Genomic DNA, 16,840 nt, shown 5'->3' with positions numbered 1-16,840 from the left:
GAGCCTCTGTTATTATAGCAGTTAACTCTTCACATTTTCCCATGGAAGGGGGAAAACAGATATGACTAATTTTGAAATAAATTGTTTTGGCTTTGAAATGTATCCTTTCGATTAAATATACATTCTATGTTTTGGAAATTCACCTCTAAGTAAAGCAAGCTTCCAAGAGTTAGAGTATTGGCCTTTTTTCTTACTACTTATTTATCTATCTGCTTCAGGTCCTTATTTTCCAGTACGTTTAAGGTTTGTATTTCTAGCACCTTCTATAGCCTGTAGAACTGATGTATATTTGGGCTGTAAAGGCTTTTATACACCTTCTTTTGTGCAGTCAGAGTGAGTAGACCTAGGTAAAGTGTAAAGCCTCTTTAAGGTGGGAAATTCTAAGCGTCTAAGTGGAAGGAATGGTTATCAACTTACCAGTATTTAAGATTAGGTAAGTATGTGATTTTAATAACATAGGCATATAAGTTGTGAAGCTGTGTGTGTAATTTTGGGGGCAATTAAAATAGCCATGAGTCTAAAGATAATTGATAAAGGATAATTTGGCAGCAGATCCAGGCTAGGAAATTATTCCATGTTGTCAATTTTCTTTCTCTTGTTTCAGAAGAAGACAGTTTTCATTTAACTGCCCATTAAAATAATATAATAGGATGTGCTCATGACACATGGCTTTTATCAATGAATTAGTACTTGTAAAGAGCCTTTATTGTAATAGGCTGTATTGAGAAAATAAAAATAGCTAAATTTAGTCCTTCATGATTGCATGTTCTGGTATTTGGACTATTTCACTCAGAAGTTTAATTATACTTCCTCTTTTTGTCAGCACTTAAGAGAGGGAACAAGGTACCCTTCAAATTTTATATGACTATTGTGTGCTATATTCTAATTTATCTTCCTAAGAAAATGCGTTTCCTTTTTTGTGAGTTGACATTCTTTTGACAGCTCTTATACTAGCTGGGTTTATTTTGGTGGTATTTTTAAAATTTAAATAACATTATTTCAGAGTTAACAGTAAGGGTACTCAGAAGTCATATGTCTTATTAGAAGATAAATAATATGTAAGCCAAGCACTGTGGCTTTTACCTCTAATTCTGTCAACTCAGAAAACTGAGATAGGAGGATGATGAGTTTAAGGCCATCCTTATCAACTTAATGAGGCCCTAAGCAACTTAACAAGACCATGTCTCAAAATAAAAAATAAATACATAAAAAGGGCTGGAGATATAGTTCAGTGGTTAAGTACCTCTGGGTTCAACCCTCAAGTACCCCCCCCCCCAAAAAAAACAGCATCTGCTAAATAATTTGTAATTCTTAGTACATCATATATCATAAAACATAGAGGTAAATATTTTTTGATAAAATTTATATTTTTGTTTTATAGGTAGGAATTATGAATGGGGAAAGAAAGAGAAAATAGAGCCCAGAGACCACAGCTATTTTTCTTCCTTATTCTGTCAGAAATAGATTCAAGCATACAGAACTCCCAAAATATTTTGAGTATGTTAAAAAAAAATCATATTCAAAATTGCTTTTCTTGCCGTAGAAATCAGTGATGTGATTTTTAGTCCTCAACATACCTACTTACTCTGAAAAATCCTTTGACTCCTGATGATGTGCAGCCTTTTGTACAGTTTGGCAAGTAGGAAGTCTTTGTCTTCTTTAGACTTTTGTGATTGATGCCTTGTTTTCCTTTTCAGTGTACTTCCCCAGGTATGCCAGCTCATATGCAAAGCAGATCTATGTTAAGACCACTGGAGCTATCTTTACCCAGTCAAACCTCATACTCTGAAAATGAAATTTTAAAGAAAGAGTTAGAAGCAATGCGAACCTTCTGTGATTCAGCAAAGCAAGATCGACTCAAGCTCCAAAATGAACTGGCTCACAAGGTGGCAGAGTGCAAAGCCTTAGCATTAGAATGTGAAAGGGTCAAGGAGGACTCAGATGAACAGATAAAGCAATTAGAAGATGCATTAAAAGATGTGCAGAAGAGAATGTATGAGTCAGAAGGTAAAGTGAAACAAATGCAGACCCATTTTCTTGCCCTTAAAGAGCACCTAACCAGTGAAGCAGCCACAGGGAATCACAGAGTAATGGAAGAACTGAAGGATCAGCTGAAAGACATGAAAGCAAAATATGAAGGCGCATCTGCAGAAGTGGGAAAGTTAAGAAACCAAATCAAACAAAATGAGATGTTAGTAGAACAGTTTAAGAGGGATGAAGGTAGGTTGATAGAAGAAAATAAGCGATTGCAGAAGGAATTTAGTATGTGTGAAATGGAACGAGAGAAGAAAGGAAGAAAGGTCATGGAGATGGAATGCCAGTTAAAAGAATTGTTAGCAAAGATGGCCCTTTCCATTCCAACAGAAAAATTTGAAAATATGAAGAGCTTATTATCAAATGAAGTGAGTGAGAAAGCAAAAAAACTGGCAGAGATGGAAAGAGAATATGAAAAATCACTTAGCGAAATTAGACAGCTGAAGAGAGAACTTGAGAACATTAGGGCCAAGTTCGCCCAACATGTGAGACCAGAGGAACATGAGCAGCTCAAGAGCAGGTTAGAACAAAAGTCAGGAGAGCTTGGAAAGAAGATCACTGAGCTAACACTGAAAAACCAGGCACTACACAAGGAAGTTGAAAAAGTTTCTCTGGATAAGAAGCTCCTCAACCAGCAAGTACATAATCTAACAACTGAAATGAAAAATCATTATGTTCCTTTAAAGGTAAGTGAAGAAATGAAAAAGTCACATGATATAAATATTGATGATTTGAATAAAAAGCTTTCAGATGTAACACAAAAATATATAGAGAAGAAGTTGGAGACAGAGAAATTGCTGATGGAAAATGACAGATTAAGTAAGAATGTTAGCCACCTGGAAACTGTGTTTATACCTCCTGAGAAACACGAAAAAGAGATAATGGCTCTGAAATCCAATATTGTTGAACTTAAAAAACAGCAATCTGAACTTAATAAAAAATGTGGTGAAGACCAAGAGAAAATTCATGCACTCATGTCTGAAAACACGAGTTTGAAAAAGACTCTGAGTAGCCAGTATGTACCAGCCAAAACCCACGAAGAGATTAAGACTGCCTTGAATAACTCTTTAGATAAAACTAACAGAGAATTATTTGATGTGAAGAAAAGCTTTGAGGGTATAAATCAAGAATTCATAAAAATAAAGGATGAGAATGAAATTTTAAAAAGAAACCTGGAAAACACTCAGAATCAAATAAAAGCTGAGTACATCAGCCTGGAAGAACATGAGGGAAGGATGCGTGTTATGAGCCAGAGCCTAAAGAAGGAGCAGGACACTAATACTGCGATCCTGACCAAGTACAACCAAGGCCAGGAAGAGATTGCGACACTGCATGCTGAAATTAAAGCCCAGAAGAAGGAACTTGATACAATACAAGAATGCATCAAGCTAAAATATGCCCCAATTATCAGCTTCGAAGAGTGTGAGCGAAAATTCAAAGCGGCAGAGAAAGAACTAAAAGAACAGCTATTAGAGCAGACACAGAAGTGTACTGTCAGAGAAGAAGAGGCCAAGAAAAGCAAGCTAGAGAATGACAAGTTAAAAAAGGAGATTTTCGCCCTTCAGAAAGAGTTAAAGGATAAGAGTGCTCTAATGGTGAATTCCCGTGAAACCGAAAGAGCATTAAGCAGAAAAACAGAAGAGCTAAACAAAGAGTTAAAAGACCTGTCACAGAAATACACTGAAGTAAAGAAGGAGAAAGAGAAACTCATGGAAGAAAATGCCAGACAGGGTTCGGAGATCCTTGCAGCACAAAATCTTTTGCAAAAACAGCATGTTCCATTGGAACAGGTTGAGGCTCTGAAAAAGTCTCTTAATGGCACAATTGAGAATTTAAAGGAAGAACTGAAGAATAAGCAAAGGTGTTTTGAGAAAGAACAACAGACGGTGACCAAACTGCATCAGCTGTTGGAGAATCAAAAGAACTCTTCAGTACCCCTGGTGGAGCATTTGCAGATTAAGGAAGCATTTGAGAAAGAGGTTGGAATCATGAAAATTAGCTTGAGAAAAAAGGAAGAAGAAAGCCAAAACAAAACTGAAGAAGTCTCTAAACTCCAGACCGAGGTTCAGAACACTAAACAAGCATTAAAGAAATTAGAGACAAGAGAGGTAGTTGATTTGTCTAAATATAAAGCAACAAAAAGTGATTTGGAGACTCAGATTTCCAATTTAAATGAAAAACTGGCCAATCTCAATAGAAAGTATGATGAAGTATGTGAAGAGGTTTTGCATGCCAAAAAGAAGAAAGATGAAAAGGATTTAGTACATTTCAGCATTGAGCAAGAAATCAAGGATCAGAAGGAACGATGTGATAAGTCCTTAACAACAATCACAGAGTTACAGAGAAGAATTCAAGAATCTGCTAAACAAATTGAAGCAAAAGATAATAAGGTAGGCACAGTATAGTCTGTGTGGCTATGCACTGAAAACCCCAGAGCAGGAAGGCCAGAATAGAATGGGATTTTTTTAACCATAGTATTCCACAGACAAGCTGACAAAGTTATTAAATAAGTGCCCCCTTTTTGTTATGACTATTGATGTGCAGAAGATCCTGAATTGAAAAAAAAAAAAACACAAAAATCAAAAGCATTTTTCCTAATGTTCCTTGGATAGTACAGCCAAGAGTTGAAAAATTACTGTGATTCACTGGCTTCCTAGAGGAATAGTCAGAATTCAGTGGGGCCAGTATGTAGTGCCCCTTCTTTCTTATTGAGTTGAATACTGTACATTCTTTAGCCCCTTATTCTCCTTCCTAAAGCCTATCCTGTCCACTCTAGGCTTCAGTAAAGGGTTCATCTTCCAGAACTCATATTTTGTTTTGGCTTTTCCATGCATTTAAAACATTTGCATTAGAAAATTGTGTGACTAATCTTTCCAACCAGTTTTGAAGAGCAGGGTTTATAACTTAATTTTCTTTCTTCTCTTTCAATCTCATGGTACAATTTACAGAATAGGTATTCAACAATATTTTGAAACTGGTAGTCACATAATTTCTGCTGTGGACATGAGATGAAGATTGACTACAGTTTTATCTAATCAACAAGTCATTATTTAAGTGCCTTCTATATGGCAGCTGCTAGGAACTAGCAATGAGTAAAAGCAGATTCAGACCCAGCACTCCTCACTAGAGAGGTATAAGTACAAATTCTGGCACATCTTTCCATATAATTCAGAATGTAAATTCTCTAACTTTGTTTGGAAGGTGGTTATGAATATGATAGAATATAGTTTAATAGTACATGTTGTCATTTATTGAGCATGTACTAGGTATATATTTATGACCTCATTGATTTTCTTGACTATGAAAGGTTTTTCACCTTTCAAGGCTCAGAAAAATAAAGGAAATTAGCTAAACTTTCCACATCAAGTCTGTCTGACTTCAAAGTCTATGCTCTTTCCACTTCTCTAAAGAGCCTCCCTATTTTTTTTTCTTTCTTTACACAAAGTAGTCTTAATAATACAACTTCCGTAAAGAACAGGGTACACAAGTTAATTTTAGAAATACATGAGCTGTGTTCTTTTACTTTTTACACTTTGTCAGATGGAGATGCCTCTGTTTCAAACATTGCCTGGAAGATAGTTTCTGTACCTTCATAGATCCTTTTTTATTATTTGAAATCAAGACTAAGTTCATTCTTAATCTTAGGATGTGTTATATTCTTTAATTTGATACTTTTCTAAGAAATTTACTGAGAGGAATTAAATCAAAGAAATGCAAATAATATGTTGTATATATTGTTGATAATGATCTTTGCAATATTTCTACCTCATTTTTCTGGCAAAAAAAGAATAAATGTCTCAAGTAAGGATTGATTTCTGTACAAAGATGTTTGTTATAAAGAATAAGTAAATGATATGCGTTTCTACCATGACTTTTTTCTCTTTTTCAAAAGATAACTGAATTGCTTAATGATGTAGAAAGACTAAAACAGGCGCTCAATGGCCTTTCCCAACTCACATACACAAGTGGCAGCCCCACCAAGAGGCAGAGCCAGCTGATTGACACTCTTCAGCACCAAGTGAAGGCCCTGCAGCAGCAGCTGGCTGTGAGTACCAGACATACAGGCCTTGGCTGGCAGCTGTCTGTCTTAGTTTGTGTGTAAGGCTTTTCTGGAGAGCAAATGGATTTGTAGCTGTGTTCACATCTAAGAATGTAATCATTTTTGCCCCAAATTACCTCTGTTGGGGGCATAATAATATCATTTATTTAGTGCCTAATATATGCCAGGAACTACCTTAAATACTTTACTTATTTTAAATATAAAGTTTGTCTTTATCAGTATTCTTCAAACAGATTTTATTCCCACTGTTTGATTCTTAAGAAAACAAAGATTAAAATACTTCATGTTTGGGATCATAGAGCTGGAATTTAAACTTGGGATGACCAGTTATCAATCTAGCATCTTTCTCATGCAGTGTGTACTCTAAAATATTGGTCTACTAACCTAAGGGAGATTTTTATTATCTTCTATCCTTCCGAACAAAAATAGGAATTCCTATGCTTTTATGCTTTATAACTTTAAAGAAGGTATCTGGATCTAGAAGTCCTTAAAGATGGGAGCTCTGGTGTTAGTCCTGCAACTCAAAAGTGAGTGGCATGGAACATTCCCTTTAATCTTTGGCTTCCACATCCATAAAATAGGATGAGAAGCCCCTTTTTAATTTTTTTTTTTTTTTTTTGAGACAGGGTCTCACTAAGTTGTCTGGGGCTTTGCTCAGTTGCTGAGGCTGGCTTTGAACTTGTGATTCTCCTGCCTCATTGCATCCAGCTTGTTCACATTTTTAATTGAGCTAGTACACATTGAATGCAAAGTAAAGCATGACCTAGTCAAATGCAAATTGTTGCCAATGTTTTCCTATTCTGTAGGATTTGGTTATGAATTGGTTTTGAATAGAAAGAAGTTATTGCTCATAATTTAGATCTGAAATGTCTCCCAGGGGCGCATGTGTTAAAGACAGTCCCCAGCTCCATGCTTTTGGGAGATGGTGAAGACTTTAATAGGTGAGGCCTAGTGGGAGGTCTTCCAGTTATCAGGAGTGTGTCCTTGAAGGGGATACTGGGACCCCCAGCCTGTCCCTTCCTCTCTTTCCTGCTATGAGGTAAAGAGTTTGTTCCCCCTGCATGCCCTACTATAATGTGTATGCCTCACAATAGGGCCTGAAGCAGTGGGGTCTTCCAACCTCTAAATGAGAAATGTCAGATACAGAATTAGGAATGTAATACCAGATTCTGAAGGACAGGGTTCTGTCTTCATCTATTTGTGTTGCTATAACTGTAAATAACAGACTGGATAATGTCTAATGAACAGTAATTTATATGGTCTGTGGTTTTGGAAGTTGGGAAGTCCGAGGTCAAGAGGCTGCTGCAGATGAGGGCCTTCTTGTTGTGTAAAAGCGGGGCAGAAGGCATCATGTGTGGGTGAAACTCATTCTTCATCAGGACCCCACTCTAGTAATCCAACTCTGTGATAGTGACATTAGTCCATGAATGAGGGTAGAATCCTCATGATCTAATCACCTCTGAGAATTCCCCACTCTTCACACTGTTGCATTAAGAATTAAGTTTCTAACACAGAAATTTTGGGGGACACATTCAAAGCATCCTTGTTTCCCAGGAAGGAATAATTACTGGTGGAATGGGAGCCTGTTTCAAGAAGAGAGTATTTGGCCTGAACTTAGAAAATAGATGGTATTTGGTAGGCATAAGGAAAATAGGGGGTCTTCTAGGAAAAGGAAACAGGGTGAAAAGCCATGGAGAAGGAGTGTAAGGTGGCATGGCCCAGCGCAATTGAAAAAACAGACAAACAAAAAAACGCCTTGCCTGAATCTTGAGGCTAATATATGAAGCCAAATTGTGGAGGACTTTAAGAACCAAGCTGATGAGTCACTTATAAATAAAGAAGTGCCACTCGCAGTGTTTAAACTAAAAGGAGGTGAGGTAAGAGCTACCTCAGTCTTGGAAGCATGGTAGGGAACCCAGGTTGGTGACAGGGAGATAAAATGAGAACTTTGCCAATAATCCAAAGCACAAGTTGATAAGTCTGGCAAGTTCATGCAGTGTATGTAAACCAAGACAGTAAATTCATGTTACCTAGGATAAGTCGTATTGCTTTCATGATGAGTATTCTCGCACATTCATTAGAGAAGTTTATCTTCTTTCACGTCATGGAATTCAGTGTCTGGTAGGTCCCAGGTGGTTTGTTCTAAGAAGAGTAGCAGAAGTCCTTTGATAGGTTGCTATTTTGTAGCATCAGGCCCGAGGAGAGCATTGTCACAAGCCTCCACATGTTTGGAAATGTAAATGCTGATATTCTGATATGTCCCATCTTTCCATATTTCTAGGATGCCGACAGACAGCACCAAGAAGTAATTGCAATTTATCGGACACACCTCCTTAGTGCTGCACAGGTGAAGAAATATTGCTCTGTTAGAAAGGGTATTGTTTGAGAGAAAATTAGCTTTTATTTTTAAGTAAATTCATGTAAAAGTAATTGATGTTTAAAGTAACTGTGTCCCATATGCTTATTTAAAAATAATTGTGTTTCTTTTAATCATGGCTTGCATATCTCCCAGAAAAATTTACAAAGCTATATGGCAACACAACAACTTAAATTTAGTGTTGTCTCCATCTGCTTGTCACTCATTTTTTAGACAGTTTGGCAACATATGATGGCAGAGCACATTAATAGTGTTGCTAGCTGGAGATAAAGCCTTGACATCCACACGTGGCTGTCAGCTGAAAGAGGAGAGTGGAAAGGGCTTCATATGTTTCTTGGTAGCTTAGGAGTATTTCTTTGAAATGTAGAGAATACTAGAGAAGTATGAAGAGGACAAAGAGGGCATGCGTAGAATAGTGATAAGTAAAGAAAACTTGGTCTATTAAGAGATTATCATATTTATTGAGCCTTAAATTTATTGAAGCATAAGCTTACAAATTTTCTTCTTTAGGGGTATATTGAGAACACTGTTTCTTTTTAGATCATATCAAGGGAATACTTAGCATATTAAAATATATTCTTAATGCTCTGTATGAGCAGCATCTCCAAAACTGCACGAGCAGCATCTCTAAAATTCTCAGAATAGATTTCTCAGGAAGATGTGTGTACTACAAGAGACAAATGTTAGAGTGACAAGTGAGATACTAGGAATTATTTGGATTTGAAGGGTGTTAGGGCACACTGTTAAAATTTTTAGAAAGGCGGGGGGAATGAGTGTTGAGAAGAAATTTCAAATGAAGACCACTTTTAAAATGAGAACTAGATAAAATAATAAAAAGAGAAGTCCTTTATAATATCGAATTCCTAAAATCAAAAGTCCTACTGTTTCTGTAGGTGGAGGGGGAGTCGTTGAAAAAGAATGAACGGTCTAATAAAAAAAGGCATCTATACTGCCATCTTTTGAGTAGATGGAGGATAACCTGAGATTTCAAAGTTTATTGTAGTTATTAGAAAAAACTGTATGTGGACACCTGAATGGGAAGTTTGGAGGGAAATGGTAGAAGAGCATAGAAAATCTGTGTTAGAGAGGATGTGAAGCACACTGGTATTGGTCAAAGGAGGAGGAGCTTGCTCTCACTGAAAGATGCAACAAACTAACAAGCCTTTCCACTCAGTATAATCTACATTTCTGAAATTTGAGATTATTTTCTACTGAGTCCTAATGAAACATAACAAAAGCAATTGGCATTTGAAATAGTCTTGCCTTCTGGCATCATAAAGTTAACTAAGAATTCAGTTTAGTCAACTGTGGCTAATGTTTGAAATTTAAGCATCCTGCTGTTATAAAAACAGATTTCAGAAGCAAAACTTTATATTAATAGAAGTGTTGTGCTGAAACCTATTCAAGTATTTCAACAAGGAAAAAAGAAAAAAAGAAGTAGAGGATTGTTGAAAGCCCACCATATTGACTCATTTAATGAAGTCTCTTTCTACTTTTTAAAATCTCTCCTCCCCTCCCTCCTTCTCTCCCTGATTCTTTCTCTTCCTTTTCTTTCTTTCTTCTTTCTCCTTTTCTTTTCTTTAGTACTGGGATTGAACCCTGGGTTCTCTATCACTTTGTTACAATCTCAGCTTTTTTTTTCTCCCTCTTTATTTTATTTTTGAGGCAGGGTGTGTTATTTGATCCTTCTGCCTCAGCTTCTAATAGCTGCAATTACAGGCATGTACTAGCACACCTGGATAAAGTGTTTCTTTTAAAATACAAATCACATCAGGCATACACCTGTAATTCCAGCTACTTGGAAGGCTAAAGCAGGAGGATCTCAAGTTCTGGACCAGCTTCCAGAATAACCCAGAAAGACCCTGTCTCAAAAAGCATTGGGGATGTAGCTCAGTGGTATAGCACTCCTAGGTTCAATCCCCAGTACCTCCCACCTGCGCTCTACCCCCACCCCCCAAAAAAGGTCACTGTGCATGTACAATGATGGTCAACCTACTCAGTAACAGGGAGATACAAATGAACAAAGGGCATTGTTTGTTTTTTTTTAATCTGTGGGATTGGTACATATTAAAAGATGACAACCCATAGTGTTGGCCATAGTGTGAGGGAAATAGGCATTTATATCCTGTATGGATGGAAGTATAAATTGTTATAATCTCTGTAAGAGGGAACTTTTGTAGTACTTCACAAAATTAAAATATGAATCAGCTCTTCAACCCAGCAATTTCTTCTCTAGATATTTGTCTGTAAAGGTTGGAAATATATTTAAAGTATTTTCATCTTTAGGGGAATAGGTAAAGAAATTTAATACAAAGAGAAATTATACAAATATTGATTAAGTAGCTCTAGTGAAAGATGTCTATGACACTAAATAAAAAAGCAAGTTGTAAAGTGATATTTATTTTCTGATCACATTTCATATGAAAACATAATGTGAGTATTATTTCCCCTCAATTATTTAGAAAATTTACAAAGAAAAAAATCCTCAGCAGTGGCAGCAGCAGCAACAACAACAGCAACAATAACACAAATATGTAGTTGACTTTGTTCATTTGGACCTTAAGCTACCCAACCATTTAAAGCCATTATTAAAAAAGAGTGAGAAGCTTGTCCATTTGTTTTCTGTAATAGATGTTAAAATCAACTAGTGCATACTACTTATTGACTTTTTTAAAATTTTCACAATAGAGCTGTTCTTTCTTTTCCATTATTTCCTGTAGCCTATCACAGCGGTGAGGGTTAGCATGGTTTAGCATGGTGAGGTTTAGCATGTGGTCAGTCACAACCTCTTGGGCCCTGGGATAAAGGATTTGACTTTCGATATCTATGTAAACAATGATGACATGAAACGTTTCTTTCTCTCAGGGTCACATGGATGAAGATGTTCAGGCAGCCTTACTACAGATCATTCAGATGCGGCAGGGGCTTGTGTGCTAGCATTAGCACTGAGCAGCCCCAGTCTGACTTCTCCTCCTGGTGCTGAGCATTCTGTGTGCAACTCTGACTCTTCTGGGCCTGACTCTGCTACTGGAATTAAAATAAAATATATTTTGTTCCGTTAATAGGGTTTTTTTTTAGATGAGTATGTTACTGAGTTTTTCAATATCAAGTTCACTCTTATATTCTATATATGTTTATTTTACAGTTTGCAAACCACATAACACTTTGCCTTGCACTAACTACGTACCTTTGAGCTACTTAAAATACGAGCCATCTGAGTGGTTCCATATGAAGAGGGGTTAGGCAGGAATATTTGTTTAAAGATTTATTTAAGAGAAATTAATTTGTTTGGTGACTACTTTTAAGTGTATCAAAAAGATCTTTGAGTTGATCCTGAGCCTCATGTAGTTTTAAGGCATGCATAGTAACTTGGCTGGCCAAGTTCTATCTTTATTGAGATAACTTAATGAGAGACTTTAACTTCTTTTGGAGGTACAGTATTTTTCTTATGCTAATAATTTTTATGCCTTTTAAAGTAAATTTCTTTTCATAAATGTTTTGTAGTGCTAAGTTACATTTAGATTAAACATAGGGGTAAAATATTTCAGGAATTTATAATAAAGTTCCTACATAATCTTTACAATGATGTCTTAATTTTTTTTTTTAACTTGTGGTGACTTTTGTTACCACAGTATTTGGAGAAAAATGATATGCTAGATTTTAAAGTGTCAAAAAATTTATAGACTTTTTTTGAGCAGTTACTTTGACATTTGCTGCTGTATTATATCAAGCACTCATTATTCATGCATCCTCCAGATGTTTCATACTTATAGGAAAATTATATTAATGACATTAATAATGTGAAATACAAAATTAGTATTAGAGAATTGATTTTCAAAGACATTTTAAGTTAGACAAAAGTGCAATAACACAGTAAACTTTATAGAGAGCAAGAAAATAATGAAATAGGACATGTTTATAGTAAATGATATAACTGTTTTTATTGATTACATCTCATTAAGGAAAGTTTATATGTTATTTTTATTAATATTTTATTTACCATTCAGACCAAAAATTTAGCAAATAGCTGAACAAAGTGATCATTTTGGCTGACTTTTCCTTAATTGCAAAATGTGCCTTAGCAAAGTCTTTCACTATCCTGAACCAGACATGTTTATCCCATCTCTGCATAATGGGGAAAAAGGACCATCAGAATAGCTTCTCAAACCAAAGAATAAGCCACTGTATTTTTTCAGTATAGAAACAATGGTGAAAAATCAGAATTGGATTTATTTTTAATTCTCTAGGTAGACACATAGTTTACATAAGCAATATCTGATTTCTTTAATTATATACATTGTTGTCTTTTATCCTGGGTTCTGTTTAGTGACTTTTAGGACACCATTGAAGCTCAACAGTGGAGCAAAGTTCTAGACTAAATACTTGAATTCAGTGTTGTATTTTTCTTAATAGGGCAGGAAGGGAACTTTATGTGTATTTTATTTTGTCTTCAACCATCAATAAAATATTTTCTGTATAGTATTGTTTTGAACCCACTCCTTATAAAAATTTGGAACTAGTTCATTTCCAATCTTTGAATATTTGGAGTAGAAAATGAGGTCAAAATTCAGAATGGTAATCATTTTCAGTTAGCTGTCTAGAATCCTTTTAAGCTAATCCTGTTGTCTCACCTTTTGATGTGAAAGGCAGAGATTGCATTTATAACACTGATAACTAAAGCCTTTTATTTAGTAAACAAGTAGGACATAGATAATGGATAGTGCTAATCTCTCTGCCATTCAGTGTTCAGAAAGACTGTGAGAACTGAATTTAGGGCCACATTCAGAGAATTATTGTCTACAATGTTGCAGGTGCCCTCTAGGATAATGACTGAATTCCTGCTGCAGTGCAATCTTTTATCCTTTAATCCTTAGTTTCTCTTATCGCTCTTATCAGTCCTGCTTCATCAGAAAAGCTAATTCCCTTTGACTGAGGGTCAGTGTTTTGATTAAAATTAAATATTCATGCAATAAACACTTTAAATTATAGTGACTTGATCACTAGCTATACCTGCATTGTTCTAAAATTTAGCTTAGTCTGTTATGGTTTGAATCTTAAATGTTCCATAAAGGCCCATGTGCTAGAGGCTTGGCTACCAGCCTGTGGTGCTATTGGGAAGTGATGGGACTCTTGGGGGAGGGGGTGACTACTGGAAGGAAGTTAAATCACTGGGGCATGCCCTGGAAAGAGACTGGGATTCTGGTCTCTCTCCCTTTTCCCTTCTCCCTCCTCTATGCTTTCTGACTACTATCAGGTAAGCAGTTTCCTCTGTGGCCCTGCTTCTGCTATGGTGTGCTACCTCACCACAGGCCAGAAAGCAACAGGACCAAGCAACCATGGACTGAAACTATGAGCCCAAATAAACATTTCCTATTTTTAAAGTTGGTTATGTCAGACATTTTCCCATAGCAACAAAAAGCTAACAGTCTTTCTTATGGCTTGCTTTTTATTTAAAACCTTTTCTCTTGACCCTAACCAAATTTTATACAGTTTATTTATTTTTGTTTTTCTAAATGCATTGGCTTGTTGCTGCTTTAAAAATCTTGTGGCTTTAGAACAAAAGCATTTCCCCCCAAGTGTTACCAGCTTTTCTCTAACAAGAACCTTACCTGCCTGAATGGCTCCTGTTCTTCGGCTTGCTTTTTTCAAAGTCGGAAAGGGAAGAGTTTCAAATTAACTTTTGGGGTTCATGATGCTGTATCAGTACCCACTTACATATATGCCAAATTTGACTCAACAGTTGTGAGCTTCTCTTGACTTTTGCTTCACCTGATGGGAAAACAACAACAACAACAACAACAAAAAAAAACTACTACTTATTGCCTCCTTACTTTCCTCATCCAGAATTCTGCAACCTTGTGGTGATTTTTTTTCTTTATGTATGTTCACCAAAATAATGGAATGGCAGTACTCTTACAGCAAGATCTGGCTTGGAGAGGAATTGCCTGTGATGAACATGTAAAATACAGCAGCATATGGTTGGCAGAGAAGAAAAGAATCTAGATCTTACTTCAGCCCCCTAAATATCATAAGTTAATTTGGGGGGTGGACAACAGATGAATAAGACAGAGAGATTTTGCACCAAAAAATAGATTGTACACTAAATAGAAAATGGAATGTAGAATAGTCATTTCAACTCCCATTTCATTCAGTGATGTCCCCAGCTAAGCTGGATCCAATACTTTGTGGTTGGAAATTCAACTCTTTTTCATGTTTTGAAACAACCTTGCAGATCAGTGTCTCTAGGTACATATTAACCTGCTTTTTAGCATGGTTTCTGGTCTTACTACCTGTATTGACCTTTGGCTCAAGTGAGTCTTGATTGTACAGATTTTTTTTTTTTTTTTTTAAATCAAGCTGCAGAGATGACATTCCAACAAGACTCCCTGGGCAGTGGGAGTGCTGGTGTTTAGCATAATTGGGCATGTGGCATCACTGTTCTGTTAGAGGGCATTTTCATTATTTATGCCTGCATGAACAAACATTGGGATGAATGAATTAAACCAAAAGGGGAAGGTAACAAAAATGTCATATGTAAATGAAAAAGAGCCAGGACTTGTGAGGTTTACTGTCACATGTATGTATGTATATATGTTTATATGTGTGTGTGTGTATGTTCTCAGTGAAATAATGGGAAACATCAATAAAAACAATGTCCCTTATAATTGTTATCTGCCATCAAATTGTTGTACTTAATAGGCCTGATTTTTATTTTATATTTTAAGCAGGTTTGCAATTTTTTTTTCCTTGATAGCAGTCCTGGGAATATTCTGAATTCTGTAAAGAGTTTAGAGAGGTTATTGCCTTCTTAATAATTTAGAGCTTCTATTGCTCTGCCAACTCAGAAGATTAACATTTAATAGAAAAAAATTATATATCTATAATTCAGTCACAGCTATTAGATCAGATGGATTTTACATTAAGTGAAAAAGATGTTGAGCATTTAAGGACCATTAAGCTACAGGACTCTTTTATTAGGTTTTAAGGCCTCTGAGCCAGGGTCCTGCTGCGAAGAGTATTTATTTTACATATACAGAACACATTAAGGATGGGAAAAGGCCACACATTTTAAAAGAAAATAGGCCATGAAAAAGTGTGATTTTCCACATTGTGAACAGCTACCATACAGATTCAGTCTTATTTTATAATAATTAGTTTTATGCATCATTAAGTAGCTTTCTTAGAGGCTTGGAGAATAGGATGAAGGCCACTTTAAAAAAGGAACCTGCAAGAAATTGAAGTAGCTGTATCTCCTCTGTTGGTATTACACTTTGAGAAACCAAATTTCAGGTTGTTTCTAGGATCTCAAGGTTGCTATATATTGTCAAAAAAAAATCTAAGTGTGAGAGCATCTTCTCTGGAGAAATGCCTTCTTCTCTCCTACCCAGAGAGGAGAAGCTGAGTTCACATTTTGTAGTGATGCCTCAGGGGTCAAGGGCAGGCTGGACCCTCAGGGGTCTGACCCTGAGAAGAACCCCTGACCTATGGGGAGAATGTCCACTCCATCCTTTGATGGGGCTGAAATACTTTCCATGTTGGAGCTACAACATGACTAGCAATATCTTAATATAAACTTTTTTTCACTACCTATACCATGTTCTGCCCCATTCCCACCCCCAAACTAGGAAAAGGTTAATGTGAGAGAATAATGGCAAGTAGACTGAATAGGGTGTGGGAATGGAGTTAGTGTAATTTGTAACTTTTCCCTACAATGTCCAAACAAATTTTGTGATTTTCTTTCTTGCTATTCTAGGCTTTTTTTAATTGCTTCTGACTGAAGTGGCACCTTATGGGCTGCTTAGAAATTTTCTTCAGGATTTAAAAATGAAGCCGATTCATATTCAGAGTCTTCTTGCTAAAAATCTGTTAAACCAAAATAAAAATGACTACTACTTAAATTTTCCCCCTCTTTGTTGTTGCTGCAAACATTGTCTCAATACAATGAGTTGCAAGATCTTATTTATGCACAATTAAAAGTCATTCTTCTTTGGACAAATGGAGAGATGAACTATGTCAGGATTACCAGTACAAGACCTAATGATTAAAGTATATCTGCCACAATCAAATAAATTCGAGCCATTCTCTTAGGCTTGGAGGCTTTTTTTTTTTTTTTTTTTAAGTGAATTGTTCCAGTTGGCCTTAATCCCTAAGCAGTGTAGCTCCTTTAAAACTATCTTTATTCATTCACACCAATTGACACTTAAAAAAAAAAAAAAATTCCCCCAGCTCCGTTCATGCAAGTCTAAATATATCTGTTAGAGTCAAATGTGTTTAAGAGGATTTATAATCTGATTATCCAAAATACTATTTATTGTCAATATTTGTGGTGTACCATAGCCAATCTTGTTATTATAATGTACGTAGCCATT

At 36.0% G+C, this 16,840-nt stretch overlaps 1 protein-coding gene across 3 annotated transcripts in view; it reads left to right on the top strand.

Annotated features, from left to right (window-relative positions):
* Positions 1-12,054, top strand: part of Uaca (uveal autoantigen with coiled-coil domains and ankyrin repeats) — a 96,613-nt gene extending 84,559 nt beyond the window's left edge. For all 3 annotated transcript variants that reach the window (XM_076851027.2, XM_076851028.2, XM_076851029.2), the window contains exons 16-19: positions 1,698-4,424; positions 5,927-6,079; positions 8,376-8,441; positions 11,337-12,054. In XM_076851027.2, the coding sequence (XP_076707142.2) occupies positions 1,698-4,424; positions 5,927-6,079; positions 8,376-8,441; positions 11,337-11,408 (3,018 nt within the window). In that variant the 3' untranslated portion in view covers positions 11,409-12,054. The remainder of the gene's footprint in view (positions 1-1,697; positions 4,425-5,926; positions 6,080-8,375; positions 8,442-11,336) is intronic.
* Positions 12,055-16,840: the final 4,786 nt, after the last annotated feature.

The sequence above is a fragment of the Callospermophilus lateralis genome, chromosome 3 (genome assembly GCF_048772815.1).
Source record: "Callospermophilus lateralis isolate mCalLat2 chromosome 3, mCalLat2.hap1, whole genome shotgun sequence".
Lineage (NCBI taxonomy): Eukaryota > Metazoa > Chordata > Mammalia > Rodentia > Sciuridae > Callospermophilus > Callospermophilus lateralis.
The sequence above is the reverse complement of the archived record's forward strand: the minus strand, read 5'-3'. Positions and strand labels throughout refer to the sequence as shown.